Genomic DNA, 12,703 nt, shown 5'->3' with positions numbered 1-12,703 from the left:
CTGCTGTGTTTGGGTGTAATGATCTGTATATGTCTATTAGATCCAGCTCCTCTAATATACTGTTCAAATATTTTGTTTCTTCAGTGATTCTCTTTTGAGATGTTCTGTCCAGAGTTGATAGTAGCGTATTAAAATCCCCCACTATAATTGTAGATGCATCTATTCTTTCACTTAGTTTTTCCAGCATTTGCCTCACATATTTAGAGGTGCCCTTGTTAGAAGCATAAATATTTATGATTGTTCATTCTTCTTGACAGATTGTCCCTTTCACTAATATGTAGTATCCTTCTTTGTCTCTCACAATTGTTTCACATTTAAAGTCTATTTTGTCTGATATTAATATAGCTACTCCTGCCTTTTTTTGGTTATTGTTTGCTTGTAAGATTGTTTTCCAACCATTCACTTTCAGCCTCCATGAGTCTCTGGGTCTAAGATGTGTCTCTTGTAGACAGCATATAGATGGGTCATATTTCCTTATCCAATGTCCCAATCTGAGTCTTTTGATAGGTGAGTTTAATCCGTTGACATTCAGTGTTATTATTTTCAAGGAATTATTTATGTTAGCCATATTTTGATTGGACTTGTGCTTGTCATATTTTGTTTGTTTGTTTGTTTTCTTCTCTCTTTGTCTTTTTTGTTGCTCTTACACTCTCCTCCAACTCTGTCTGTCCTGTTTTTTCCTTTCTTCCTGCAGAACTCCCTTTAGAATTTCTTGAAGGGGAGGTTTCTTGTTGGCATACTCTTTCAATTTCTGTTTATCTGTGAATATTTTGAACTCTCCATCATTTTTGAATGCTAGTTGAGCTGGATAGAGTATTCTTGGTTGGAAATTTTTTTCTTTTAGTACGTTGACTATATCATACCACTGCCTTCTTGCTTCCATAGTTTCAGATGAGAAATCAGCACTTAATCTTATGGAGCTTCCCTTGTATGGGATGGTTTTCTTTTCTCTTGCTGCTTTTAGAATTTTCTCTTTGTTTTGAGCATTGGATAATTTGACAAGTATATGTCTTGGGGTGGGCCTGTTGGGGTTTATGACAATTGGGGTGTGCTGTGCTTCTTGGATATGTACATCTGTCTCTTTCAGTAGATTTGGGAAGTTTTCAGCCATTATTTCCTGCAACACTCCTTCTGACCCCTTTCCCTTCTCTTATCCTTCTGGGATGCCTATAATATGTATGTTTGTGCATTTTGCATGGTCATTCAGGTCCCTAAGTCCTAGCTGGAGTTTTCCTATCTTTTTATCGATCAATTCTACTATCTGTTTGATTTCCGATGTACTGTCTTCCACATCACTAATTCTCTGCTCTGCCTCTTCTAATCTGCTGTTATTTGCTGTGAGTGTATTTTTGATTTCTTGAATTGTGGTGTTCATTCCCATCATATCTGTTATCTTTTTGCGTATGTCTGCAATTTCCCCCTCCAAGTGTTGTCTTCATATTGTTAACCTCTTCCTTTACTTCATTAAATTTGTCTGTGATATATGTTCTGAGATCTTTAATTACTTGTGTAAAGTTCTGCTTCCCTTCCTGGTTTTTAGTTTGTTGATTGGATTCAGCCATGTTTTCCTGATTACTGGTTTGGTTTGTAGATTTTTGTTGCTGTCTGGTCATCATTTTATCTTGACGGGTGTAATCAGTTCCTTAGCTTCTTTGTCTAGTCTTGGGGATTAATTAGCTGTTGTTTTTGTGTAAGTGTTATATCTTCTCTTTGTCACTTTGTTCTTCTTATTCTAATTTCTTATTGCTGGCTGAGTTCACTTTGAAGGAAAGTATTAGGGCTGGGGAAAGGCAATTGTGTAAGCAAGGAAAATGTGTAAAGTAGAATGGGTAATAAATGTTAACAGAGCAACAATATGAGATCTGGGAGGATGGATATTAGATTCATGAAAGTTGTGTAGAGTTATAGCAGTAGGTAGAGTACCTATTAATGAGGTAGTCGACTGAATGTGGGAGGAGTATGGTATGAATTAAAAAGTTAGTGTTTTTGTGAGAGAGGGAAAGAGAAAAGAAAGGCAATAGTTTCAAGAGTGGATAAAATACAGAAAACAAAACAAAAGTATTAGAAATTAAGAGTTAGACACTTTGGGGATCAAAGAAAGGGAAGTTAAATATAGGAGAGACAGTAGATGATGGAGGATATCAAGATGTAGGGAAAAGGGGATAGTGTAGGTAGCCAAAATCAATTCACACAGAAATGAGGCAACAGAGGATGAGGAAACCCAGCAAATGTGAGGCGTTCCTTGCAGCACCTATTGTATAATTAAAATAAAATAAAATAAGAAGAAAATGAGGGACCAGAGAGAAAAAAAAAAAAGACTTTGGGGGACACTATGGGAGAAAAGACTAGGAGATAATGCAATGTTAGGAATCAGGACAATAAAAAATAAAAACAAAACAAAACAAAAAAGAAAAAATGCAAATGTTGAGGGCTAGGTCATTCAAGGACCTCAGATGGACCTCAGGGCGTGATGGATTCAGGGATGGAAAGTCTGAGATATTGAAGACTCAAGAGGTGTGAGTCGGGAAACGGACTTTGGCCCAGTGGTTAGGGTGTCCGTTTACCATATAGGAGGTCCGCGGTTCAAATCCCGGGCCTCCTTGACCCGTGTGGAGTTGGCCATGCGCAGTGCTGATGCGTGCAAGGAGTGCCGTGCCACGCAAGGGTGTCCCCCGCGTGGGGGAGCCCCACGTGCAAGGAGTGCGCCCGTGAGAAAAGCCGCCCAGCGTGAAAAGAAAGAGCAGCCTGCCCAGGAATGGTGCCGCCCACACTTCCCGTGCCGCTGATGACAACAGAAGCGGACAAAGAAACAAGACGCAGCAAATAGACACCAAGAACAGACAACCAGGGGAGGGGGGGAAATTAAATAAATAAATCTTTAAAAAAAAAAAAAAAAAAAAAAAGAGGTGTGAGTCTCTGGGGTGTGGGCCACCAGGGTTTAGGGGACTCAGACCTGGCAACCTCAAATCTGGTTAACAGGGAGCCTGGGAGCACCACAGTGCAGCACAGCCTTCAGGGATCTCCGCAGCTGGATGCCAGCCTATGGGGGAGGTCACATCTGCAAACTCTGACCTATGTAATTCACCCTCTCAGGTCTTTTCTGTGGCTGTATCACCAATTCGACTTCAGAACACCTCCTGCCCTGTAAGCCCCCGAAATGGCCACCTGGGGCGCCTCTACACTGCAGCCAATTTAATGATGCTGCAAATCAGTAGTCAGGCACAGGGGGAGGGGCTCCAGCCGGAAACACCAATATCAGAGTCTGAAATTGAAATTCCCACGCTTCGCAAAAGATTCCCCTAATCGGATTCCAGTCCACCCTGCCAGTCCCTGAAACAGCCTCCTGGTGATGTCTTTTTATTGCAAGCAGTTTAAGGCCGCTGCAGATCGGCAGCCGGCCTTGGGGGGTGGGGCTCTAGCCGGAAGCACTAGTGTCCGCAATCAAAAATTCCCCATCTCGCAATAAAACTCCCGTTTGTCTCCCCAAATCAGTCTGCAAAGGCCTTCTGCCCTGTTAGCCCCCCAGTAGCACGCTCAGGGCTTATGAATTCCCCAGTACCGTAGAGCCTCCAGGAATTGCCGCCGCAGCTCCAATGCTGTGGCTCCACCCACCTCAGGAGGGAGCGTCCGGCGTGCAGCCCCCACCTCCGTGTAACAGAGCCTCAATTTTATCTTATACACGAATTTTCTCTGTTACCTTCCCACCAAATCGATGTCCAGACACCTCCTGCCCTGCAAAATCCCAAAACAGCCTGGTCCCGAAGAATTTCCAATGCTGCCCAGCCGCTTCTTTGCAGGAGAGAATATTAGGTGCACTCACTCAGCCACCATCTTGCCCCCCTATTCCAGACATATGTTTTTTTTGGCTACACTTTCTTTCGCGCTGGGCGGCTCTCCTTACGGGGTGCACTCCTTGCGCCGGGGGCTCCCCTACACGGGGGACACACCTGCGTGGCAGGACACTCCTTGCGCGCATCAGCAATGCCTGTGGGCCAGCTCCACACGGGTCAAGGAGGCCCGGGGTTTGAACCACGGATCTCCCATGTGGTAGGCGGGTGCCCTAACCACTGGGCCAAGTCTGCCGCCAAGGTCGTAAGCTTTATTCTCTTTTTTCTTCCTTAGAGATCTAGGCCTTAGTAGAAAACAAAGCCTTTCACTAAGAAAGAAAAATAAAAAGTCACTTTCTCAGAATATGATATCAGACTTTATATGAAACACACAGGGACAGTTTCCCTGGGGTAGGAGACCCATTTTATTCTATCTCAATATACTAGCAAGAGGTCAAGTAAATGACCGAACCCAGCATATTTCAGCTCTTATAGAATAAGAAGAGCTAACATGTATTAGATGCTTACTATGTGTTAGGTACCGTGATAAGCATTTCACAAGCAAATTGTCCTTTACTCATCGCTATAGCCATATAAAAGGAGTGCAATCATTACTCCAATTGTGAGGATGAAGAAGCTGAGGGCCAGGGAGATTAAGCAATTTAGCCAAATGTTACAAACCCAGTAACGGTTATAGCTGGAGCATAACTCAAATGTGGACGCAACACCCACACTGTGTACAGCTCTGCTGGAGTCTCTCCCTAGAGACCAAGGAGGACCCATGTCTATAGCCTGGGTCACCTCACCAAATCTTCCTCTACACATTAGCAAACAATAAAACCATGCCCAAAGAGCTTCATTTGTTAATGTAGTGTTTGTTATTAAACTGCAAATACATGAGAAAAGAGAACCCCATGAGATGCTATTGACTATGTCTACCTTGGAATGAATACAAGATGTGGAAGCAGGTTTGGGTCAAGGTGATGTGGTGAAAGGGGCCCCTAGGAACCTTGGGATAGGGGACAGAAGGGGCAGCCTGAGAAGAGGTTAAAATATTGAAGGCGACCACACCAGGACACTTTATAATGTATTTTTTCTTACTGACTCTGGCCCAGTAAAATATCTGGAAAGCATTGTCTGTGGACCATCTGCTTTAGATGCTTGGACACGCATTTAAAATGCAGATTTCGGAGCCTCACGCATAGTAATGTTTCTGCATGTAAAGTACAAGAACAACTGCTTGGAGTGACACATTCCCTTTAAGAGGGAGATGTGTCATGAAAGGACCACGTTGGGGAGAGGGTATAGCTCAGTGGTTGAGTGCCTGCTTCCCATATATGAGGTTCCGGGTTCAATCCCGGAACCTCCTAAAAAAAAAAGAAAAAAGAAAGGACAATGTCGGGAGTGGGGAGTAACTGTGGACTGATTGCGGAAGATGTGATTGCCCAAGATCCATGCTGTTGTCTTAGCAACAGTGGGGAGAGAAGGGTTGGCATGCATGAATTTCAGTCCTTTATTTCTAGGGCTGTTTACTTCTCTGCTTCCTCTTCCTTCTGCCCACTGCTTCCTGAGCCCACCTCAGCAGTACAGGCTCCCCAGAAGCACAGGATGCAGGATCTTGCCTCAGTTTACCATTGTGTCACATGATTCCCCCTTCTGCCTAGACCCTGACTTGTTTCTGGATGTGAGGTTTGGCTAAGGTTCTGAGAACCACTGAGTACTGCTTAAGTTTGAGCATCAAGCCTATCAACTTTGATAGTCACTGTAAAAATTCCTAGGATCTTTTTGTAAAAACAAATAAATTTCATTGATATTTATTAATAAAGCAGACAATTCATCCAAAGTGTACAATCAGTGGTATCTGGTATAATCACAGTTATACATTCATCATTTTAATCATTATTAGAATATTTTCATTATTTCAATAATAATAAACAAAAAACAAACAAGAAAATTGTTTACCTCTCAATCTTTCTATGCTTCCCCCACTGTAATAGCTGCTATTTCTGGCTATTCTTGCACAGTTATTTATTTATTCAGTAAGCAGTTTTATTGAGATATATTCACATACCATTCAATCTATCCAAAGTGTATAATCAGTGGCTTTTAGTATAATCACAATGTTGTACATTCATCACCACAAAAAATTTTTGTACAATTTCATTACTCCAAAAAGAAAGTCCACACCACTTAGCAATCCTTCCCAAGCTCTACCTAATCACTAATCTAACTGCATCTTCATAAATTGATTTATATTTACATTTTATATAAATGGAACCTAGGATCTTTAAAGCTGTACAAAAAGAGCCCTATCAGAGCAAGGACAATTTATTGGTGTGAAAAACCAACACTATAGAAGACCAACCATAGGTTCTCTACTTCCAATGTAGAAAGGGTAAATAAGACTTCCAGGCAAAAGTGTTTTTAAATTCTGCACTGTAATACAGTGTAGAATTTGTAATGAAGAGAATGTGCAGGCTCTATAATCCCTTTAATGAGCAATCGGAGGCCTAAGGGAAGGGCAGTCACATTTCATAATGACTAATTAACTTGCTTAAATTGCTACTTGCAGTAGAAGAGTTTCCCAGAAACCATATTAGTCTTTTTTGACAATTCTCCAGAGGAAGGCAAGTATGAGCAAGATATTAAATAGCATTTTATTTTGTTCTCACAAAACACTACTGGTTGTTGTATTGCCAATGACTTCTTGAAGATTTTGTTAGTTTTTCAGGACTTCTGAGCTTAGAAATTTCTTTAGTGACTAAAAGAGAGGGGAAAAATTATGCCACTGGAACTAAATATAGGTGTTATGAAACAATGCAAATTAGATGGTGGCAAACAGACTGTACCTTTCAAGATTCAATCAGTTGTAATTAGAGATTTGTGATTCATCCATATTGAGATGAACTATAAATTTATAGATTCATGGTTTCTGAACTGTGATAGATAAACGGTGTTCCTTGAAAACCTATTCTAAACTCATTATCTGGGCCTATTTTACCTTCTTCAGGTTCTGTCCCTAATGAACCATCAAAGCTCTATAGAATGAAAAGCAATTCAGAAGAGTTCCACAATCTCTCTGAGGTTTGCCATCCATTAATAGAAAATAAAAATGACTTTTCCATACAGAAGAAATAATCTCCTGTATTAGTTTCCTATTGCTGCTGCAACAAGTTAACACAAATTTAGTGGCTCAATATAACATAAAATTATATTACAGTTATGGAGGTCCAAAGTCCAAACAGCTTCAAAGAACCAAAATTCTTTCTGGAGGCTCTAGGGAAGTATCCATTTCCTTGTCTTTTCCAGCTTCTAGAAGCTGCCTGCATTTATTGACCTGTGGCCCCATCCTCCATCTTCAAAACCACAAGTATGGCATCTCCCATTCTCTATGACTCTGACCCTCCTGCCTTCCTTTTAGGAGCACTCTTATGACTTCATTGGACCCATCCAGCTAATCCAACATAATCTCCCATATCAAGATCCTTAATTTAATCACATTTTAATCACATCCACAATATCCTTTTTGCCATATAAGATAACCTACTCATTATTCAGCATATCACATTTCCCTATGACATCTCCAAGCCACCTACACATCCACCACCAACAATTACAATTTTTATACTCAGGGAGATTAGGTGCAAGCAACAAAACAAATCTGGTTATCTTAATCAGAAAGGGAATTTTTTGAAAGATAACTGAAAATTAGTAGGAAGCCTGGTAAACTGGATGTGGACAGGATCAGAGGACAGCGGGAGCCAGAACCACAGCCAAAATTGCACCTGAGGAAGAACCCAGTGACAACCTACAACTGGTGCTATGGTCACTGGCACTACCAGTCTGTGCACTGGACACTACCGTGGGTTCTATTGTTACCAGGTCCTGGGTACAGCTGCTGCAATTGAATTCTAAGCTGTGTGTCATTACCTTTACATTCCAAATCTAGGAGTGTGGGAAAGCAGGGGAGACATCTGATTGTCTAGGAATAGCCTAGGAAGAATCTTAGACCACTGAGGAAAAACTTGGAAGTTGCCTATTTTTGCTTATAGAGTTTTGCTACACTTTGACATCACATATTCACCTCTGTGTGATCCATGTCACTTAGGAAATTCCTTCTCACCTTTCCTTTCTTCTTTTCTCTTTAATAATATGATAGCCATAAATGTATTTCTTACCTTCTCCTACCTGTGCTGACCATGTATTTACAGAATAGGAATTTAAGGATGAAGTTAATCCCTTGACTACATCTATGCACACCCTGCCATCCTTACTTTATAAGGGTGATAATGAAATCCACTGAATGAGTCATTGTTTGACTTGTTTTTCAAGGTGTGGTAGTGAATTTGTTCTGACCTATCATTTTCTCTTCCCTGGGCTTCTGGTACGTTTTTGAGATGAGTGGCCATGGTCTTTACCCTTACCGACAGACACAGACTAGGGTGAAATTTTGCCCTTGGCCTAATAATTTGAATTCTAACCACAGAGCTGAAACTGGCCTGTGGAGATATCAATACAGTGCTGTGAAACAGCTGAATTATTAGAGGAAGCTGAATTATTAGAGATTAGAAAGAAAAACCAAAAAGAGATGCTTGTGTTTTAAGAAAAGCATGGCAGGAAAAAAAACACTCTAATAATTTGAAAAACATACTTTTGTCTCTTTTAATACAAATACTCTTTAATATCTAGAACATCTGAAAGAAAGACCTAGAAAGGTCCATGTATCAGCTCTGATCAAACCCTTTATGATATAAGCCTTTAGTTAGAGTGGCTTTAACACCAAGATTGTTAAGAACAAAAATAAAGAAAGAAGCCTTATAAATATCTATACTCTTTGGCCCAACAATTCCACATATAGAAATCTGGCCTTAGGAAATAATCAAAGATTTGGAAAGGAAATTTGTGTACAATGTTATTTATCTAAAAGCTAATTATAATAGTAAGAATTTGGAAACAATCTAAAAGCCCAACAATAGCAATAGTTAACATGTACTAATCCTTTAATTTGTATAAGGCATGGTACTAAGTGTTTTATATGTATGAACTATCTCATCAAACCTCATGAATAAAACACTATTATTAACCATTTTTACAAATGAAGAAACTGAGTCATAGAGAGGTTAAGCAACATGCCCAGGCCATGCAACTATAAGTGGTGGAGCCAGAACTTGAACTGAGTTTTGCTTGGACTCCAAAGCTCATGTTTGGAACCACCAAGCTATACAAATTTTCAATAGGGAACTGATTGAATGAATATGGCACAAACATAAGATGAAATACTAAATAGACATTGGTATGATGGTTTTAATAAAATGAGGAACACTTCATGGTATAGTATTCCATGAAAAAAAAAAAAAACAAAAAACAAACCAGCAACCAGGACAACATTTAGTAAATACTGTGATCTGAGCTAGGGTACAGACATATATATAAGACTTTCCAAATATAAAAAATGATTGGTTCTAGTTTGTGAACACACAGAACATTGTATTTTCTTCTCCATACTCTTCTATACTTTGCAAGCATCTTACAATTTGCATATACTGCTTGCACAATCAAGGAAAAGGAGGAAAATTACTCTAGGCTAAAAGATTGTAAGAATCAGCGCTAAATGGATTGGTCCAGTCATAGCCTATGGTTGTGAGGTCCTGAGCTGTACAGGGCCAGGCAGGTCAAACGCCAGCCTCTGGAGCAGCAGAGGCTCAGTCTCAGCACGGGAGAGGACTGTTGCAGGGATAACTGTGCTGGCCCACCCTAGCCTTCATACTGTGGGACCAGAGACCAGCACAAACTAAGTCAGACCTGGATAGAAATTTTCACTATTGACCATCCTCCTTGCTAGGTGCTGTTGGGCAAGATAGTTATCTTTTTATGCCTTTGTTTCCTCATCTATAAACGATAGCATTATCTACTTGATTGGGTTGTTGTCAGGATTAAATGAGAGAAGGCATGTAAGTCTAGTACTTTACCTGGAACACAGTTATGCTCCATCAATGGTTGTCTAAAAAGAATGATTAAACTCATTGTCCCATGGTAGATGTAGAGGGAAGAGGCCAAGGAGATTGATTTGGCATCATCCCTAAGAAACAGATGGAATACATTGTTGTTAAAACCAGGTCCTTTGAACAGATTTGATTATATTAGGATGGTATTTGGGGTAGGCCAAAGAATGTAGTCACCTTATGCTTCTCAGTTTAGTCCAAAACTAAGAAGCAAAACTAAGAACTATTTATTTTGCGTTCGTGAAAGCTTTTGTATGTTAAAATATTTGAAGAAAATACTGATAGTGGATGGGATTAGGAACGTTCTTTTTCATACTTTCTGTCCTTCAAAAATTTTTTTACTCCATTTTAGTGTAACTACTGCTTTCATAATGAAGAATGTGAAATAAGATTTAAAAAGAAATGACCTAGCCGCTAGGTGGCAGTATGCCATGGGGAATATAGCCTTCATTTCAATCCCTCTGCTTAAAAATGTCATTGGCTAGAGTTCTTCTCTGGAAATCTTGTTTATAAGTTGTCCTACTTTAGATATCTGATTATTTGTGAAATTACCTTGTGATAATTAATCACTTATTTTAATCACTTTAATTTAATTTAAATAATACATCTGGTTGATTTGAAACTATAACAAATAGACTCCAAAGGAAAATTGTGTTTGTTCTCTAAGCAGACTAATAAAGCCCTAGTTAGATATGAAAATTATTTTATATGATGCAAATTAATAACTGAATGAAATTTCATTGCCAAATAACCACCTGTAGTTTACACAACAGAATTACATTAGCCTGTATTAAAAGCTGCCAGCAGCATATCTTACTTTTTAATAAAAATAATAAAAGTGAAGACAAAAATAATTCAGCAGCACATGCTGAAACCTGTGAATTCACCAAATTGAAAACTGTGTTAATTTTAATGAAATATTTCTACTCTTAAAATCTCAAAATAATGTAGATGCAGACTCCTGCTTGAGTTCCCTGAGAGTGAATATAAGCCTATAAAATACTAATTTGGGTGGATATACCTGGTTCTTGGCCATCAGGACATAACCTTGCTCCCTCAGTGTTTGAATGAACCACTTACCCAGGGTGCAGAAGAGACTTAGTGAAGCTTAAGAAGCTGAAAGAATTTCGGATTCATCACTTTCATAGTGATACATTTTCCTCCTGCTGTAGAGAAGCCAGAATAAAAGTGCAGGAAAGGACTTTTGTGTTTTTTCTGATGGTTTCATCTTCTAAAACCCACTACCTATTGTTCTTAGGAAACTAGCCTTCAACTGAGCTTATACCTGGACCCAGATCAGCCTCTTTCAAAAATTTCCAAAGACCTATAGGAAACCTTTTTATTAGAAATGTACGATCCTTTTCTCACAGAGTTGCATGGGTCACAGCTTATTCTACAAGCCTGTGCTAGCTCAGTGGTAGTTAAGGATACCTCAGGATTTTTCCTGGCTCCAAAAGGAATGGTTTTGTTTTTCTTTTTGTTTTTCAAAATATGCTTTCTCTCTCTCTTCTTTTTTTTTTAATAGATTTACTTATTTATTTATTTCTCTCCCTTCCCCCCCACCCTGGTTGTCTGTTCTCTGTGTCTATTTGCTGCGATTTCTTTGTCCGCTTCTGTTGTTGTCAGCGCACTGGAATCTGTGTTTCTTTTTGAATGCTTTTTAAAAGAATTTGTACACCAAAATCAGAATGACTAAATAAATAGAGCTTGAGGCACTCTCGGGGCTCCAGAGCTTACACCCATCCTCAGGGAAGTCTTTTGTCAACTGGGAGAATAACCATGCCCTTGAAGCCCCTCTGGCAGCTTTTAATTATCCTGAACGAAGAGATGAGCAAGGTAGCCCGAGGACCCCTTTGAGTTTCTGAGTTCAGACTGAAAGTGAATTAGCTGCCAAGGCTGCTCACCTCAGCCTGGTCAGAAGCTTTCATTAGCTGTATGTATGTATGTATGTATGTATGTATGTATGTATGTATCCGGACAGCCTTTATATAGGAGGACTAGAGAAGGCTGACCAGGAGCCTTGCCAGTGAGAAATGAGCAAAAGGAAGTCATTAATGGCCTCCCACCCCCATGCTACAACCTCAGAGTGTCTGCTACTCAAGATTGGGTTTCTAATATGGAGCCAAGAAAGGGTGAACAGCATCCCAAAGATTGTGCAAAGGCAAAAGTAACACATCATGGGGGCTCTTAAGGAAACCTAAGCTGTATTGCATCATCTCTTGGAAGGAATCAAGTAGAGACCAGTTTTTATGCATTTTTCTGGCTCACTAAAATAAAGCTTCTTGGTATCTGTTGCCTAGAAGCCTTGTGAAATTATCAGACACACCCTGAAGTTTTATAAACCTTGGGTAATTTTTATAGTCCTTGCAGTGTTTTCTCCCTTGAGATTTACCCAATTAAAGAAAAAGAAGGAAAAGGAAGAAGAGCAGGGGTGGGGAGGAGACAAATAAAAAGCATGCACTTGAAGGTTGTTCGATCTTTTAAGCCTATTAAAGTTACTGGTTTATTTTAATCATCTCTAAATAAATGAAGAAGCTCTCTTAGGAAATTAGGCAACCTGTGTACAAAATATAAGAAGCTGATGCTGTTTTCTTTTTTTAAGTTCCTCAGGTCACGCCAAATTCATTTCAGCATGACACTCAGAATTCTGGGCTTCTAATTGCTTCCATCTTTAAAGAGCACTTTACCTCTGGTAAGAAAACCATTTAGGTATTTTTTGAGTAGTCTTTACTAATCATCCACTTTAATCATCCATAGTGAAAAATCAGGCATATGTTTCTAAGTAATAAGATGTTCCATATGCTTTCTATAGGGAAAAAAAATCAATTATGGAGATCTGCTTTATTTCTGGAGATCTGGTGAATTTTGCCAGAT

General features: G+C 39.6%; 1 protein-coding gene across 1 annotated transcript in view; it reads left to right on the top strand.

Annotated features, from left to right (window-relative positions):
- Window positions 1–12,703, top strand: part of IL23R (interleukin 23 receptor) — an 84,123-nt gene that overhangs the window by 61,168 nt on the left and 10,252 nt on the right. Inside the window, exon 8 of the mRNA XM_004483684.4 lies at window positions 12,432–12,521. Within this exon, the coding sequence (XP_004483741.1) occupies window positions 12,432–12,521 (90 nt within the window). The remainder of the gene's footprint in view (window positions 1–12,431; window positions 12,522–12,703) is intronic.

Source organism: Dasypus novemcinctus, chromosome 9 (genome assembly GCF_030445035.2).
Source record: "Dasypus novemcinctus isolate mDasNov1 chromosome 9, mDasNov1.1.hap2, whole genome shotgun sequence".
Taxonomy (NCBI): Eukaryota; Metazoa; Chordata; class Mammalia; order Cingulata; family Dasypodidae; genus Dasypus; species Dasypus novemcinctus.
Note: the sequence above shows the minus strand (reverse complement) of the source record. Positions and strands in the feature narration are given on the sequence as shown.